Genomic DNA, 19420 nt, shown 5'->3' with positions numbered 1-19420 from the left:
CTATGCATTCAGAGATCTGTCCGTTTCTTCCTGGTTATTGTTGTATGACTCTGATGCAGGACATTGATAAGGCCTGCTTTTGTTTATGTCCTCCTTTCCCCCTTTAATTTCTAGGCCAGCTCACAATGGACAGAAATGAACCACTATCAGATAGCAGAGAAGTGTCTTAGATCCTGTTATGTTACTACTATGACCACGAGATAAACATTTTGCAGAAGGAAATACCAGGACGTTCACTTTGAATGGTGTTAACTTCACACCATGAGTATGTTGGAAAGGTATTTGAGCTCACTTTTTAATTCACACCATGCAGAATACATTGTTTTTCCAAGTGAAAAAATAGGCATTGGTCCACAATAAATGTTTCAATAAGTAGTAAAAAATGTTTAAACCTTTAGCATTCTGATCAAATAATGAGTTAAGAAAGAGATGTAGCACACTGTACACATTATTCTTATTACTGTATATACTGCAGAAGTAAGAGCAGAATTATAGTTTGGTATTCCTAACATTGCTTAAATTAAGAATAAGTGTGGCTTTCTTTCTCAAGAGTTAAATAACAACTTCCAGAAAAAGAGCTAGAGATCGAGTCCACAAGGGACGGTTCTGAGGGCCACATCTGCTTTATGGAAATGGAATGGGTTGTAAGGGTGTTTGTTTGAAAGAAGACCGGTATTTGGGACGGGGAGGATTTGGAAGAAAGGGTTAAAGATAGAGTAATGGAGATGATGAAGGGAGGTGAGAAGGGGTTGGAAAGAGAGGTCAGACGTTCACGGAGAGAGTATTTTTTTTTCCTCCTCTGTGCCCTCTCCCTGACACACTACTAGATAGACACGGAGACGGGGAAAAGACACACACACACACACACACACACACACATACACACACACACACACACACAAAGAAAACATTGGCAGATAAGAAAGTGTTAAATCCAAATTCAAAATTTCTCAAAGATGCTTCGCTACCCCAATCTATACCTCATAAAATTGTACAATGACATATTTTGTATAGTCATAATTTGTGGCATCATAGGCTTCTCAAGACTTACATAGCTTAAGATGACCTCTGACTTTGGCAAACTAACAGGCATTAAGAGCTTTAATCAATGGGAAATTGACATGAAATACATTTGGGATGTTATGTCCTGTGGTGTGACATGCTAAACTCAAATTAAAACTATTTTAAATAGCATTTTGCACATTTTTATATGTATTATGCATGCAGCTTTAATAATTCAAAGACAGGGAATATTTGAACTTTTGAAAATGATATGTATGATATCATACTACAAGATTATTTAAAATAAACAAAAAGTTGATTACAATTTACCAGTTATAGGATCTAAGATATAAACTTTCTCTTATAAATGCATATAAAATACCTAAAATCTTGATGTTGATTACAAAAAAACAAAAAACTCATGAAAGTTATGCATCAATAACCTCTATTCATTCACATTTAGTGGATGTAAGAGAATTAAATATGCAAGACAAATGCATAAGTATGAATGGTAACAAGGTATGTGATAGATATAGTGTTCTTATGAACAGATAGAAATTAAAAGAGGAGGACCCTGCTAAAAAGATCCGCTTTACTAGCATGAAATTATCATGCCGGTCTAGGCTGGTTTATGCTATTTATTGCTGTTTTTGTGCTGGTCTAGGTGGTGGACCAGCATAACGTGTGCTTTACCAGCAAAACCTAGTTGGTTTAGCTAGTTGACCAGCATGGTCTTTCTAGTGAAGCTGGTTACGCTAGCTTAAAAGCCTAGTGGGGACATCAGCACACCAGCATCCCATGGGTGACCAGCACCAAAAACAAATCTGATGATCAGCAATGCTGGTCTTTTCAGCAAGGGAGGTCTATAGGAATTAAAGGGATAATAAGGCTTTTTTGGAAGAACCAAAGCATTTTCTTGTTCCCAGACTTTGCGAACCGACAAGAGAGAAACGTGATCGATTCAAGGAATTCAAGAAACTTTTACATCAACGGAGGGTTGCTTTTGCACTGATATTCCATGCCAAATTGAGAATAGAGAATAGATAGAATAAATTGAGAACACGGAATGTCACGGACGGCCGTAAAACATTCACATGCCCATAGCAAGCGATGTCCTTCATAAAGTCAATGGAGTGAGTGGGTCGTGTTGTGGTGCTCACATTGTGGCTGGTTGAACCGGCTCAGTGAACATTCGCTTGACTGATTGATTGCATAGTTCCAATTTTATTTCTGATTATTTAACTTTTAGCAGTAAAAAAAAATTATTAAGTCATTACTATTGTGCTGAGATGGAATATCTGGTTCAGTCAATGCTTTTTCCTAACCAATTTAGCCACAGTACTGAATAAACACCTAGGTTTGTTGTGGTTATTTTCTATGAGTTTGCTAAATTATGCTGACCTGTCTGACTGTAACTCTCTTTTATTACATGAAGTTCTTCTAAACTTTTTTGCTTACTGAGTATGTGAGACAATTCTGGAAGATTATTAGTGAAGCCATCTTTAGTAGTTAAAAGAAACATTCTACCTGAATGATAGCTTGGTGTAGATTGAGTTACATTAGTTATTCGCAACAAACAAGTGACGAGGTTATGATCCGAGATGTCATCGCTCTGCGTTAGAATTTCTATAGTATCAACATCAACTCCATATGACAGATTTAAATCTAGTGTATGATTATGGAAATGAGTTGGTCCGATCACATTTTGAGAATATCTATAAATCCTAATCCCAGTTGAGAATATCTATAAATGCTAATCCCAAGGTGTCATTTTCATTATCTATGTGAATGTTGAAGTCACCAACAATTAAAGCTCTATCTACAGTAACTACAAGATCTGATAAAAATTAGCAAATTCACCAAGGAAACCAGAGTAAGTCCTGGGTGATCAATATACTGTAGCAAAAAATGTATTTACGGGGTAATATTAAGCATTATTAGTTCTCCTCGACCCTTCAGACGAGGCTCATGTTTATAACAATAACCTGAGGGAGTAGATTTATTTAAACGAATATATTCATCAGGTTTAAGACAGGTTTCAGTCAAACAATTATTGCTTTGGTAGAAAGGGATCTAATGTTTATTAACCCTACCTTTATATGATGTTTATCTTATTTTTATTTAATTTTTTAAATAAAAAAAATTCTAAACGATTTATTGAGAGTTTTGTGTTTGGTAGTTTGGGTAACAGACACAATCTCTATGTGATATCTAGGTGATACATTTTCAATGTGTTGTAGTTTATGTAAAGTTTATGTCTCAAGGCAGCTAGCAGACATTTGGATTAACCAGTTTGTCTGCTTCCTGACCTGGGCCCCAGTTAGTCAAATACTATCATTATTAAGACCATGAGCCAAATTACTAGCGAGGAGACTGGCACCTTCCCTGGAGGGATGGCGTCTGTCTCTCTTTAGCAGGTCAGGTCTACCCCAAAAACTATTCCAATTGTCTATAAATCCTATGCTATTCCCCAGACACCACTCATACATCCAGCGGTTCAGTGATACTAATCTACTATAAACCTTGTCACCATGATGAGCAGGGAGGGGCCAGAGCATATTACAGAAACTTTAATGGTGTTATTTATGAACTGTAAAGATCAAAACATAATTTACGCAAGAATGTGAATGCAGATGCTTCTAGCTATGTAAACTTGATTTTGTGTGGTTATGTTCTAAAATTCTTAACAACGCAAGTACCCGTTGCATTCTCAATGTTGTGTAGATAGAGCTTTAATTGTTGGTGACTTCAACATTCACATAGATAATGAAAATGACACATTGGGATTAGCATTTATAGATATTCTCAACTGGGATTTAAGTGCTTAGTCAATGCCCAGTCAGGTGTGTTCTTGCGTTACTGTGGCGGTAACAAACCTCAGCACTCAAGGAGGCGATAGAGCCACCTTCAAATGCCTGTGCCATTAAACTTGATGTGTTAATATTCAAGTAAGTTGCTCTAAATATATCAACAGTATTCTATTCAAACTGTTACTCCGCCATAACAATAGTTGATTTGAAACAGTGAACTCACTGTAGAAGCGGACAGTGGCAATGTTTAGAATGCAGTGCGTACTTGCGTTGTGTTGTAATTGCAGTCTGACACATTTTAGAACGCAACTACTTCACAAACTTAGAGTATCACCCAGTTTCACCCTTTTGTTCAACCGGACCTTTAACACTGAAAACAGAGAATAGGGGCCCAAAAAGCAGATTTAGGCCGGGCTGTGTGAAAGTGAGACTGAAAACTGAAAACATCAGTGTGGTCAGACTCCTCTCATTACCTTGTCTTTTGGGACAAAAGATGGGTGTGATAATGACAGTCTGTTTTTCTTGAAAACCTCACTCACTCACAAGCCATATATAGACACAAGACTCCCATTTTCTTCTTAGCGTGGGTGGAGAAGAGAGAGAAAGAGGAAGAAAGAAACAGAGAGAGTGCTCTAAAAATAAATAATCTGTTCCAGGAGGAAGTCAGGTGGGAGGCATGTCTGACGCTCCATGACAAGGAAGAAAAAAGTGAGGAAAACTGTTGAGCATAAAGGCAAATAGGTAAGGAAACGAATACTATGCTTTGTTAAGTGTGAGAAAGATAGAGGAAGAGTCCAACAGAGAAAGAGATATTATTCAGGGTAAAGGCCACATTTAATTTGATGCGAATGAAAACAAGGCTTTCAGGGACAGGCATAGAGTCTGTTCAATAGTTTGTACAGTCTTAATCCTTAAACAGTCATTACAAGAAATACTTAAAGGAACAGTTCACTCAAAAAATTCTGTCATCATTTACCATGCTCATGCCAATCTGTTCACTTTCTTTTGTGAAACACAAAAGGAGGAATTTAAGGATGTCCTGTTCGCTGATTTCAATACAATGCAGTTGATAGTGACTCACTTTACAGCTACAAAACAACCTCTAAAGTGTCATTAAAGTTGTGCATGCAACATATTCCAAGTCTTCTGTAAGACACAAGGAGGATGTGTACGCACATCGAAAAGAATTAAGGGATGGTGGACGATCAAAAAAGGTTACAGTTAATGGTTTAAAAGGAGAGTGGCACACTGCTACATATGCTCCCATTCAACCCAAAATGTAAGTTATGTTACAGTGAAAATCTTGACTTCTGCCATATCTCTTTGTGCGTGAAAGAAGTTTGTTGGCACAATGGCTTGCAAAAAGGAGAGCAATTGCTGCCCCCCCGAAGCTGGAGACTTCGGATTGAAAAGAACACTTTAGGCCATCATTCTGGGTTTGAGTGTGTGCCTTTGCATGCATGTGTGTTTGGTAAAGCCACAGGCAGACTTAAAGACAAACACCAGGGCCAGCATGCAGTGATGAATGCTTGGAGAGAGTCAGCACAGAGTGGAACAGAGCAAACGAGAGGAAATGAAGGGATGGGGAGAGCGAGTGAGAAGGGAGAGCAGGCACAGAGGGGCCCTGAAAAATATCATGTTTCATCAGCGTGCTTGTATGCAAGTGAGAGTGTGTGTTTGAAAGCGTGATTTATGGGTGTACATGACTGAATGACTGAGAAGGGTTCTGCGTGAGACTTAAGGAAAATAAGGATTAGAGTGAGACTGGAAAGACTGACAGTGTATGTGATGGAAAAATAAAGTTTTAAAGGGTTAGTTCACCCAAAAAGGAAAATTCTCTCATCATTTAATCACCCTCATGCCATCCCAGATTTGTATGAATTTCTTTCTTCTGCTGAACACAAACAAAGATTTTTAGATGAATATCTCAGTTATGTTGGTCCTTTCAATGCAAGTGAATGGTGGCCAGAAATCTGAAGCTCCAAAAAGTAGATAAAAGCAGCATAAAAGTAATCCATAAGACTCTAGTGGTTAAATCCATGTCTTCAGAAGCGATATGATGGGTTTGGAGATCAATATTGAAGTCCTTTTTTACTATAAATCTCCACTTTCACTTTCAGATGTGAAAGAGAAGATTAACAGTCACCCAATTCGACTTTCAGATGTGAAAGTTGAGATTTATTTATTGATTTATTGAGATTTAAGCTCTTAAATATTTATCTGTTTCTCACCCAAACGTATCATATCGCTATGTATATTGAATATATGGACCATCAAATTTCTAGTCACCATTCACTTGCATTGAATGGACCTACAGAACTGAAATATTCTTATACAAATCTTTGTTTGTTTTCTGCAGAAGAAAGTAAGTCATATACATCTGGGATGGGTGAGGAAATGATGAGAGAATTTTCATTTTTGGGTGAACTGTCCCTTTAAAACCGACACTGATCTGACCAGTTGTTTCCTGGAAGGGAGGTAAAAGGAAACAGGGAATGAAAAGGAGTTAGTTTGTTATCTGTATGGAATCGCTTGTTGTTTTTTTTTCAATAAAAAGTCATAAATGAAAGGGGAAAATTTTTGGAAAACACAAATTGCATTGGACAAAAAAAAAAAAAAAAAAAAAGTAGGAAGGGGGATCATCAGACCTTTTGGAAGCGACACACAAAAAGTCTTTCTACCCTCTCCCCTCTTTCTCTGACTCTCTCGCTCTCTCTACAGAGCCTCTCGTGACAAGAGTTTCCTGGAATAATGGAGTCCATCTGCTTTCCATTCAGGCACGTAATGCGTTTCAGGAGACTATATTACCCCCCAACACACGCACACAAAAAGTGCTCATTCGCTCCTTTTCCCAGAACTTCACACTGACTTGTTGATGTAATTGCACAGTCTCCACCTCCTAGCACTATTCAAATAAAAGAAGCAGAATTTTACTTTGTCACTGACTGGACATAAACCTTCTTGGATGACATCATAGTTTGGACAAGGATAGATAGGTAAAACCTTGAATATAGTCCTAATACTGTATGTAGTAACTAACGAGGCTACAATCTGCAAACACAGCACAAACTTCAAAGTGTATATGCTTGTGTGTATACTCCAAGTTTGAGGTTAAACAACTGGGATTTAACATTTGTTAAAGCAATGAACAATCATAGTCAAGTTTCTGATTCCCTCCCCAACGAGTTACTTCCATTTCCTGAAATGTCTACTTCACATGTGCGGCCAGACAGACAGAAGGCGGGGCATTTTCTGGGCGTGTGGGTCATGAGCCAATCATCTCCCGCGTCTTAACACATGGGGTGACTCGCCATGCCCCCATCACTCACGCTACTGAAAGAGCCCGCTTGCTGATGTTTCGGAGAACAGAGAGGAGAGAAGAAGCCGATTAAACAGTCACATATGTAATGCAGTTCATCAACTCTCCTTTTGAATGTACCTCTGGGATTAAATATTTGTATCAGTCTTTGCCTCAAATTGGATAGGCCTACGTGTTTTGGATTTAGATGAAAAAGCTCTTTGTCAAGATATCTCAACAGAATTCTGGAGTGAGGGACTGGGTAGTACAAAAACCTTAAACTTAAACGTCAGAAATGTAGGACTTATATATATACCAGTTATATTTACTATCCTTTAATTCGCAGTTTTGTCTGCATGTTTGTTTTTAATTGTGTTAACGGGACACCGGAATTCTGCTTTAGGAGTGCATCCCTCGTTTTTTCGTTCGTCTGCACAGGTTTTCAGTCGTTTTCTATGTTTTTCAGCGTCTTGCACAGGAGTGTTTGTTTTTATCAAGCTAAAAAAGAACTCCAACTTTAAACAACGAGTTTCGAGACACCTGCGTCCGGTTGTACTCGTTGCGTTTTTTTAACGCCCCCTGTAACACTTGGATCGGCCCGTTTTATACGACTAGACATTCTCCATCTGTCCCATCTGCTCAACAGCACTGGAACGGGGGACATCACAGGACATTTACGGATAGAGACTGGACGACAAGCCGTGATTTGAATGCCGTTGCAGGGACTTTGCTGGCTTGTGTGCTGCAGACACGGCTTTAGTTTGTTGGCTCGGGATAATGGGGAGAAAGAGGAGGAAGAGTCTTTTGAGTTACGCAATCAGAACGAGAAGACACACACGGGACGGGTATGTTGACAAATCCAAGGCTGTTTCGCAAAACTCAGTGAGCTCCCTACTTAGATGGCATTTTTGGTCATGTTACAAAAGGTACATGCAACTATGTTGCCCAAAAATGCTGTCTAGGCAGGCAGCTCACTAGGTGTAAAGTCGCAGCCAAACATACCCCTCTTAATAAGTGATTGATTCATATATTGTTGATTATACTGCAGTGCACACTAATTTTTCTTTTCCATCTCTCAGTATTTTTTTCTGGAAGCACTGACACAGATGTATTGATGTGTCAGTTTTATGTGGTACATGTGGAAATAGACTGTAATTAGAGCCAAACACCAATTTAATTCTAGGAAAACTAGTTTTACAGGTCATAAATGGAGAATTGAAGAGAAGTGCTCAAGGTGTCAAAGCTTGACATAATTTGTGGCACTTCTTTATTTCATACAGTATGTTCATATATGTATGTGCATAATGAAAATTCTATCATAATTTTTTATGTTGTTCCAAACTCGTATGACATTCTTTATAGAGCACAAAAGGAGATGTTAGGTAGAATGGCATAGTCTCAATCACCATTCACTTTTGCACTGTAATGTAAAAGTTCTGCGTTTCAGATATTGTGTACATGGTTATTCATTTTAGGCCATATTTAAACCTAACCATAGAGTAGAGTCCAAAAGCATGATTTGTAGCGGGAAGAGTATGTTATGTATGACGGAAGAAAGTAATTGTCGCATTTTAGGAGATGTGGCAGAGTCTTTGATTTGCTGTTAATAAATGTATAGATGTATAAATTCATACAAATTCGTATGACCCAACTCTTTCAGACAATTTAGCCAACTCATACAAATCATACGATTTCACTGTGAGACTGTGTTGAAAAGATTTTTTCATTGAACTGTCCCTTGAAGAACTAAGCAATCCTTTGTTTTTTTTAAAGGGATAGTTCACCAAAAATGTAAAATTCTCTTATCATTTACTCACCCTCATGCCTTCCCATATTTTCCCAGAAGAATTTCTTTCTTCTGCTGAACACAAATAAAGATTTTAAGATGAATATATCAGTTCTGTTGGTCCCAATGCAAGTGAATTGTGGCCAGAAATCTGAAGTTCCAAAAAGCAGATACAAGCAGCATAAAAGTAATCCATAAGACTTCAGTGGTTAAATCCATGTCTTCTGAAGCAATGCATTCGGTTTTGGGTGAGAACAGACCAAATTATAGCTCCTTTTTCACTGTATGTCTTGACAGCAGTCTCCTTGGCGATGATGATGATGATTTTAAACTTCATTACTCTTCCTATAGCGCCATCTAGCGCTCTGTTTAAACGTCAAGCACTAGGAAGTGTAATCAAGCTTGAAATCGAGATCATGCCTAGAGATGCAATGGCAAGATTTACGGTGAAAAATGAGTTTTGGTCTGTTCTCACCCAAAACCAACTGGATCGCTTCAGAAGACTTTAATTAAACCACTGGTGTCATATGGATTACTTTTATGCTGAATTTATGTGTTTTTGGAGCTTCAAAGGTTCACCATTCACTTGCATTGATTAGACATATACAGAGCTGATATTCTTCCGAAAAGCTTTGTTTGTGGGATGGCATGGAGTGGTGGTGGTGTAGTGGTCTAAGATTACCAGTTACCACCATAACTGGTAATCTGGTAATCAGAAGGATGCTGGTTCGAGCCCCACAGCCACCACCATTGTGTCCTTGAGCAAGGCACTTAACTCCAGGTTGCTCCAGGGGGATTGTCCCTGTAATAAGGGCTCTGTAAGTCGCTTTGGATAAAAGCGTCTGCCAAATGCATAAATGTAAATGTAGGGTGAGCAAATGATGAGAGAATTAAAATTTTTGAGTGAACTATCCCTTTAAGTCATTGAGATGAAACTGAGAACATGAAGGAACAAAAATATATAGTTGATTCATTGTCTGTTAGAAACTTTGCATACATTCATACTAGGCTACATATGCACCCAAGTGTGTTTTGAGCTATTGTTGGTGTATTTCATCAGCCCTTTTTGTCCTGTATATCAAGACCCATGTCTGAAAAAGATGAAGGTGATAAAGTGTGACAGTTTAGAGAAAACTGAAGGAAATTCAGCTGAGCCAGCACCCAGGTTGCAGATCTATTTTATGCCTCTGTGCAACTGAACACATCCGCATGATCATATATTTAATAATAGTTCCTCTGTCAGTAAATCTCAGATGTTGATCCCCACTTTTAAATGCAGTTTTCCAACAGCCAATGAGCCTTTACCACACACACTCCTCTCTAGCAGTCTGGAGCTGCACTGAACTAAAGCTGAAATATCAAATCCTTAAACACCTATCAAACTGCACCAATTGCACATTTAAGGCGCAACTGTGATGAGTAATTACCTAAAACTGAAGTTATTTCAAATAGACTTGTTAACAAGTATTTTTTAGATGGATGTGAAGAGATATTAACATAACTGAATAGACACACACACACACACACACACACACACACACACACACACACACACACACACACATACACGTAGTGTTTCCATGTTTTATGGGGACTTTCCATAGACATAATGGTTTTTATACTGTACAAACTTTACATTCTATCCCCTAAACCTAACCCTACCCCTAAACCTAACCCTCACAGAAAACATTCTGCATTTTTACATTTTCAAAAAACATAATTTAGTATGGTTTATAAGCTGTTTTCCTCATGGGGACCGACAAAATGTCCCCACAAGGTCAAAAATTTCGGGTTTTACTTTCCTTATGGGGACATTTGGTCCCCACAAAGTGATAAATACACGCTCACACACACACACACACACACACACACACACACACACACACACACACACACACACACACACACACTCAATGCGACTCCCACTGGTTTTCTAGTCAGTACCATATTATGAAACTGTGGTTTACACACACAGCTCATACACAGGCCCAGTCAATAAGAAACAGCCTAAGGGAGCTTTTGTGTGAGTCTCTTATGGACTGACCTCTTATCTCTTCCAACTCTCTCGTTTCCTCCTTCCCCAACTCATTCAATCTCTCTATCCATCTCTTCGGGACTTATCACCCTTAAATCAATAATCCCCATATTTCCTTGGTGTCTCTCACCATTTACCCATTTATGGTTTTGTGAAGGATTTTGTGTATTTGCGAAATATGTGAACAATATTGGAGGTTAATAGGTCAATTAATCCACCTTCCCACACCAGATAGGTATTCATTGAACCCCAACCAGCCTTTCACCAGTGTGTATGTGATGTAACCATTAGATAATGTTACATAGTCAACCGAGTGACCATCACATTTCTTGGTATCACATATACCAGTGTTAATTAAAGCAGCTTAAAGACTTGATAATCAGCTCTGTTTGAATGGCTATTGTAATATGACAGGCTATTGGTTGACTCATTGTTTTGGGGCATGCAGTGTCACTGCGAAACGGTTGCTGAACCAGTTTTCTTTTTACTTTTGTCACAGTGCCATTATTGATTATTGATAAAAGATATTGATATCTAGAGTGCTTATGCAAAGCCAAGCTTCCTCTTCATGCCAGGCAAGATCAATATTCCCACCAACAACCTTCAGATGTCCTCCCTAGGAAAGATTGTGTGGTTGAAGCTTAATTAGCCTTGTCATGGTGGATGACATCTGTCTTTCTATTGGTCTACTGTATGTCAATGTTTTAATGATTAGCACCCTGCCTTTGGTACCGGCTTTGTAGCATGTCTTCAGGAAGTTAAATAAGTAAATGTTTTGTACTGGGCGTTTGGCAGTCATCTTGGACTTATACTGACACCTAGCTTTGTGGATGCTTCATCACAAAAAAGCAATAGCTTTTGGGGACCGATGCCATTGTAGAAATGCTCTATTCGCAGTCAGCCATGATTCATTTATTCTTTTAGCAAAAGTGTCTGATCATAGAGTGTAGGGCTGTCACGATTATGAAATCTGGCTAATGATTAATTGTCAAACAAATAATTGCAATTATGACGATTAATTTTCTCTTTTATGGCTTTCACTCATAATTGTCAATTGTCATATTTCTTTCTTGTGTTATTCATACACCTTAAGAATTAATTTGTACATATTTAACTTCAAATATACTATATAAATAAATAATAAAATAGGGATATATGATTTCCTTTTAAGGCTTTAAACATTTATGAATGACATAAACAATCATTTTTTAAATATAAAAATATTTCTAAATACGCAAAAGTCTCTATTTTTGGTCAACTTTAGTTTGGTCAATTTTACATTTACACTTTTGTTTTTGGAACTCATAAAAAAATATTTTTTTTACTATATTATATAATATAATAATATGCAGTGGTAAAATATTGCTGCCCTCATTTATTAACTTTTTTCTTGTGCTGTCAGTCGATTAAAATGTTTAATCGCGATTAATCACATAATTTTTTTAGTTGATCGTGATTTAATCACAGATTTTGAAAGTGCTTAAATTTGACACTATATATGCATTTACTTTCATGGTAAGAAAACAAAACTATATGGAACAATATAATGCTTTATTAACATTTTCCAAACAAAGCCTTTCACAAGAAATGCACTAAAATAGCACCAATTGAAGTAACATTCCCAAAGTCTAAGTGTGAGTTTGACTAATTGAAAGAACTAGTCCCCACATAGGTTGCATTTTCATTGCAATGAGCATTAAATCTCTTAAACTATAATCCTCCACAATATTAATCTGCCGGTATACTGTGGCTATCTGCTTTGTTACAGCAATCATGAAGCTGCATTTATGGTTCGCGTCAATGGCAGTGTCAAGCTTTGAACACACCATGAAAAGTGCTTCCAGACAAAAATGTCTCATTCTTAGTTTTGGTGATTGTTAAAACTTGACTTGCTTCTGTGGTAATTAAAATGTGCCTTACATGTCCCCAATTTGTTGTATCTTTCGAGATTACCTCTGCGGCTCTATCATAGGAGAGTACTATGACTCTACCGCATATAGAATATCAAAGGGACCACATGTTATGCTATTTTTGTGTTAAGCTTGTAGGTTCATCTTGGTAGAAGGGCTCTGGCGCTGTGTCTTTTTGTGTGACGTGTGTGTCAGTGCATTGACTCCACGTGGACACATTACAAAGTTTCCACCCTTCACGCAAGTGTTTAAGCCATATTAACGGTAAATGCGTTAATTGCAATTAAGAATAATTAACGCTTTAAACTTTTTTTAATTAATCACGTGTTAATGCGTTAATTCTGACAGCTCTACATTTTACACGTTATATTAATGCACTTTGATTAAACCCATGAGTCCTTATTTCTCATGAAGCAAAACCTTTGAGATTTTGTTTCACTATTTTATTACTCCATGGAAATAGAGTAAGGGTGCATCTCCTCCTCTGTGTCAATGTGTGTCATTAACACGGTGCTGTGGTTTGAACCCGCATTGACCAGGAACATTTGCCATTACATGATTACATTACACGTAAAATTTATATGAAACCGGAGCACTTTGTGTTCACTATCAAAGTTTATATTTGTTTTTTATATTTTCGTGGGAGTTTGGAGCCAGCCTCTGCTGATGATGCAGGCATCAGAGCACTTAAGAAGCATTTCACGTGCTCTTCCAGACAGTAGCTGCTCTGGTTTGAATCTAGAAGTAATGTTGAACGTATGGGCACGCATTAGCCTCAGTTTTCGTGTTAAATTTGTAGTTCACAGTGTAGCACCAAAAGTGAGTTGTATTTTTATTTGTAAATACCATCAGAAGGAATACATGTTTTAATAGCTCTACCCAAAAACCTAACTGAGCGTTGATGTAACCTCCATACTGTGCTCTTCATTTTTTATGTAAACTGATTACTGTCTGGTTCCCATGAGACCAGAACCCGTGTCTCTCTGGTTGTTTGCACAACACACTTTTGTTTATGCTTGAATTGATCACAAAATGACTGGATGGGCATAGTGGTTGTCAGTAATTCGACTGAATGGGTTTGGTTTGAAGGTAAATTAACTTTCAGAAGCAACATGTCAATTTCATGTGAGATCATTGTGATGTTCGGCTGGTCATTTGATCTCAACATGCTGATCCATCTCTATGCAAAATACATTTTTACATGGCTTTTATTAGGCTACTGAGTTGACTGGATTCTTCATCTCATGTGAGTACATGATTTTTTTAATGATTTTTTTCTTCAAATGTACTTTTAATTTCTTCAGTGTGAAAATCAGATACTTGAGAAAGCCACGATTTCACTCTCAATGATTAATACTGTAGGGGAAGTATGTGCTTGGATGACATGGAGCAGATTTTGCCTGGTTTGGTTTAGTGTTATTCCAATACCCAAATTTTGGCTTCGGTATGATACCAGCCCTGGTACCTCGGTATCGATACAAAATTAATACTGTAATCAACAAATAAAAAGCCTCAGATTTTTTATGAAATTACACAGAAAATGACTTCATTCATAAAAGAACTGCATAAAGTCTTACAGATACAAATTATGAATTTTCTGTTTAAATTTGTCTGGATTCCATGTTACATTTTTTATTTAAATGTTATGATCAAATGGCGTTTAATTAAATTGATACATACAGTTTTAATCAAATAATGTTTAGCCGTATTAATGAAAACATAAATGAAAGAAAATCTGATTACCTGTGGCACAAGGCTGCTTGTGTTTGTGATATTGCTTACAGATGATAATAATAATTATTATAATACAACCATTACATAATTGTTATTATTAGTATTATTGCTACTTTTTGAATATTATATTTTTATTAGGGCTGTCAATCGATATATATATATATATATATATAAAATAAAAAATATTCAGATGATTAAAATGCATTGCATTCCTGTAGCAGAAGAGTCAATCATTGATAAGACAATACAAAAAGTGGCTTTAGAATACAATGTATTGTTTACTACCATATTATTGAACATAAGTCAATCATTGGCATACAGTTCACAGCAATCCATTTCACAAGTGATTTTGTCAATCAGTTGGAAATTTATTATGAGGGCTTGTTTAAAGTCCCGTCAATGTACACCTGCGTCAGACAGATGCTTGTGCAGCGTCTGGGGTCCGTTGCATCCTAAACATAAAATTTTTAGGTCACTGTGTCAAGTTAAATATAGTTTAATACTTACAGTAAGGTTTTACTACATTTACTGTATACTCTAAACACACTGCATGAAAATTAAGCACCAGCAGTGTGTGCTGCGTTTGTGTGAGGGTGTGCGCCCATGTGTCTGTGTGTGTGAGTCATATGACAGAGCAGTCAAGTCATTTTTATTTGTATAGTACCTTTCCCAACACACATCGTTTCAAAGCAGCTTTACAGAAAATCAGGCATTAACAGAAGATAAAACTGTAATATCTATTATGTCTTAGTCATCATTGTGTAGTTTGATAAAATACGATTGTGAATTGTGTTTAAAAATAAGTAATTAATTAATAATTGTACTTAGAACCCCTGTGAGCAAGCTGAATGCGAGGTGCATCACAGTTCAACTGGCCGGTAACTTCGGTGAGGTCCAGTCCCGGTTCTATGGGGTGCTTGACGGTGGTAAGCACCAAACATTGACAAGACCCACATCATGACCCATGAGCAAGTAAAAAAGGTTGATAATATTCTGAAAAAAGTAAACGGGTCCACTTTGCAGCAAACATTAAAATAAGCTTTTAGTAGGGCTGGGTATTGTTAAATTTGTTTTTATATCGATACCGATATCTTGACTTCGATACTGGTTCCAGAACAATACATTTTCCGATACCAATTTTATGAAATCCATTTTATCAAGATTACAAACATTACATCAAAAAAACTTTGGTTTTATTTTTTTACACTCAAAAATCTCCTGAGCCTTCTGGTCTCCTCATGCCAGGGTTGGCGGGGCAGAGGCTATAACATTAATGTAAAGAGGAAAAAAAAACAAGAAAGATAAACTGTTAATTCAGCCAAACCTAAGGATAAGTACGGTTTAACAAGAAAACTACTTTAATGTGAGTTAAACTTGATCAGTTAATGTCAACCTTAAAGCATTTTTAGCATCGATTTATCTAGCTATCTATAGCCATACATCCAAAAAATATCTAACTTAGGTCCCAGTTTATAGGACTATGTCACCACACACAGAAACGTTAATTTAACAAATACACAAGCATGTACCACTACAAGTTTTGGTTTGTTTGCTTGCTAAACATTAATTTAACAAAACACAAGCATGTACCACTACAAGTGTTGGTTTGTTTGCTTGCTAAACGTTAACCTACCTGTCGGAGTCCCAGTCATTGCGCCACTGCATTCATCAGTAGTTTTGGAGGACTCTTGTGGTGGGCATGTTAAAAGAAGCTCTGTGGCAGGAGGACGCTGAGAGGATGACTGCACCGGCTCGGTTTTCTTGCAGTCGAAGTCAGAGCAACTTTCTGCTCTTAAGTTTATTCCGTGCACTGTCAAGTGCTTCTTCAGATTTGTCGTGTTGCCGGTCTTGCAGCAATTATCTTGTTGCAAATATTGCATCGTGTGCTGTTGGCATCGAGCCTGGTGAAATGTAGCCACACTTTTGATCCACTAAGGTATCGAAATTTGATACAGAACGAAAAGAAATGTTTTGATACTCGATAGTTTAGAGGAAATTCGGTCTGTGCCTAAAATGTATCGAACTCGATACCCAGCCCTAGCTTTTAGAATCTCTTTCCAGAATATTTTACTTTTAAACCAGACTCCTGATATAGAGTGTTAAATTGAATACTAAATTACCATTGCATTGAAATATGGTAAAATAATCAATTAATAATTTTACTTAGCCTTTATTCAGTTTTACTAACACATGCTAGAAAGTATAGCAGCAAAACTTCAAGGAATCGCAGAATGGTCCCATCAGTATACACTTCAGAAAAATGTGCATCATTCATTGAGTGCATGTTTACGCTTAAAAGATAAAAAAAAATTATCTTCTCTCTTCCATGTTCTACTTAACGGCTGATGTGGCCCCAGAACCAAAATAATTGCACACCCCTGCTCAATTGAATATGACAAATTAATACTGTGAATTGGCAAGCAGATTTTTCTGAATATCTGCAAATACACAAAAAACCTTGCATTTTGTGAATGCACAAAATGCTGCATCAAAACGTATAAACATGTATGATTTTGCTGTCATTTTCAGCAACAGATCTTGGGGAAAAAAACATGAAGCAATAAATGTTTTGTACATTAAAAAAAATACATTAAAAACTTCTCTTTACGTTGTTTAAGTAGCATTTAAACATGATTTAATCTATAATTTTTTTTAAAAATTATGATACATCTCCACTTTAAACAGAGCATTTACATTTACATTTTACATTTATGCATTTGGCAGACGCTTTTATCCAAAGGGACTTACAGAGCCCTTATTACAGGGACAATCCCCCTGGAGCAACATGGAGTTCAGTGCCTTGCTCAAGGACACAATGGTGGTGTTGTGGGGCTTGAACAGCATCCTTCTGATTACCAGATTACCAGTTATGTGCTTAGACCACTACACCACCACCACTCCAGAGCACCCCCACTATTTTCAGAAGCACCTTCAGTGATTTTGATCTGGATTCGGTAGAGATGTCCCGATCAGCTTTTTTGGCCCCCGATCCAATATTTAAATGTTAAATATCTGGCGATACCGAGTCCCGATCCGATACTTGTATTTGCGTAGATAATAGAGCTGCAGACTGTTTTTTTGTTTGTTTCCAAAAATAAATAAGTAAACAAAGTAACTAAAAGATGTATTTAGCTTAGTGCATCTAGCATTTTTTTTAAACTCACATATAGAGCTGATGCCAAAGGGGGAGGGGTTATGATCTATGTGAGAGATAACATACAGTGCAGTGAAATCCAGTGGAAAACCCCAATTGATCTAGAATGCGTTGGGTTAAATTTATCTCTTGCACCTCAGATGTCTCTCACATTATTAGTCTTATATCGACCACCATCTGCTAAAATAGACTTTTATGATAAGTTTAAGGAAATGTTAAAGCAGTGTGATTTTAAAAAGGAGGTTATAGTGATGGGTGATTTTAATCTACACTGGGACGATAACAGTACAAGGAAAAACTGCAGCAAATTATGGATGGATTTAATCTTGTCCAGATGGTTAAAGGACCAACACGGATCACAAACAATTGTAGCACCCTAATTGACTTAATCTTTACCAATCATCCGAACGGATCACAAAATCATTCAATATGTTAACTGGTCTCTCAGATCATAACATGGTGCTGATAACAAGAAAATTAACCAGAAAGCGATTTGCAGCTTATTCCGGAAAAAAGGAGTTCATCGGCATTCCAAGGAGCAACCAAGAACAATTTCACACAGCAATAAAAAATATGAACTGGGACACTTTATTAATGGACAATGAATTGGAAATAATTAGTCAGAAATTCACTGAATGCTTACAAACAAAAATTACAGAATTTGCTGTGACAATTAAACACAAAAACAGAAAGCATTCTTTTCCCTGGCTCAGTGATGATATCAAACAATTAATGAAAGACAGAGACAATGCCCTTAAAACAGCCATAAAGTCAAAACTATCTTGTGACAGACAAAAATTTGCTTCGTTACGGAATAAAGTAATAAGACAATTACGAAAAGCAAAGGCAGACTTTTTATTACAATTATTAAAAACTGTCATGGTAACTCAAAAGCGATTTGGGAACAGATCAATAAACTAACAGGTAAAACTTCTTCTAGTAATAACTCAATACAACTAAAGAACAATGGGATGCTTATGCAGGATCCATCTGCTGTGGCACAGACACTAAACGAGTATTTTGTTGATTCTGTTGATACCATAGCCAAAAGTTTCCTGTGAAACATAACAACTTACCTGTTATTAGTTCAGATTTGTTAATTGAGCCCCCACTACATCCAAAATTTGTATCCATATCTGATGTGGAAAAGGTAATTACACAGCTTAAGTCTTCACGAGCAAAAGACGTGTATGGGATGGACACACTCATGCTCAAACGAATAGGTCAGTCAATTTTGGGACCACTAACGCACATCATTAATGTGTCACTAGATCAAGGGAAATTTCCTGAATCATGGAAACTTGCTAGTGTCATTCCTATATTTAAAGGTGGTAACTCCCTTCTTTCATCTAATTACCGACCTATTAGTATTTTGCCAACAGTATCCAAAGTCTTTGAAAAACTGGTTGCTAAACAAATCACCAATCATCTTAATTGCAGTTCTTTTCCTTTGCACTCAATGCAGTTTGGTTTTAGGGCTAATCATTCCACAGAGACAGCAATATGTTATTTTCTAGAAAAGGTTAAATCAAATATGGACAATGGAGGGGTAGTGGGAGCAATCTTTTTAGATCTTCAGTAAAGCATTTGATACAGTTAACCATTCAGTTTTACTGCATAAACTTCATGCATTTAATTTTTCCCCAAAATTCATTGACCTCATTAAGTCATACCTTTTATCTCGTTCACAA

The 19420-nt window shown here is 37.0% G+C and overlaps 1 protein-coding gene across 1 annotated transcript in view; it reads left to right on the top strand.

Moving 5' to 3' along the window:
* The first annotated feature begins 7161 nt into the window (after positions 1–7161).
* LOC127653338 (unconventional myosin-X-like) overlaps positions 7162–19420 on the top strand; it is a 61756-nt gene continuing 49497 nt past the window's right edge. Inside the window, exon 1 of the mRNA XM_052139990.1 lies at positions 7162–7955. Coding sequence (XP_051995950.1) covers positions 7821–7955 — 135 coding nt within the window. The 5' untranslated portion in view covers positions 7162–7820. The remainder of the gene's footprint in view (positions 7956–19420) is intronic.

Source organism: Xyrauchen texanus, chromosome 12 (assembly GCF_025860055.1).
Source record: "Xyrauchen texanus isolate HMW12.3.18 chromosome 12, RBS_HiC_50CHRs, whole genome shotgun sequence".
NCBI classification, from domain to species: domain Eukaryota; kingdom Metazoa; phylum Chordata; class Actinopteri; order Cypriniformes; family Catostomidae; genus Xyrauchen; species Xyrauchen texanus.
The sequence above is the reverse complement of the archived record's forward strand: the minus strand, read 5'-3'. Positions and strand labels throughout refer to the sequence as shown.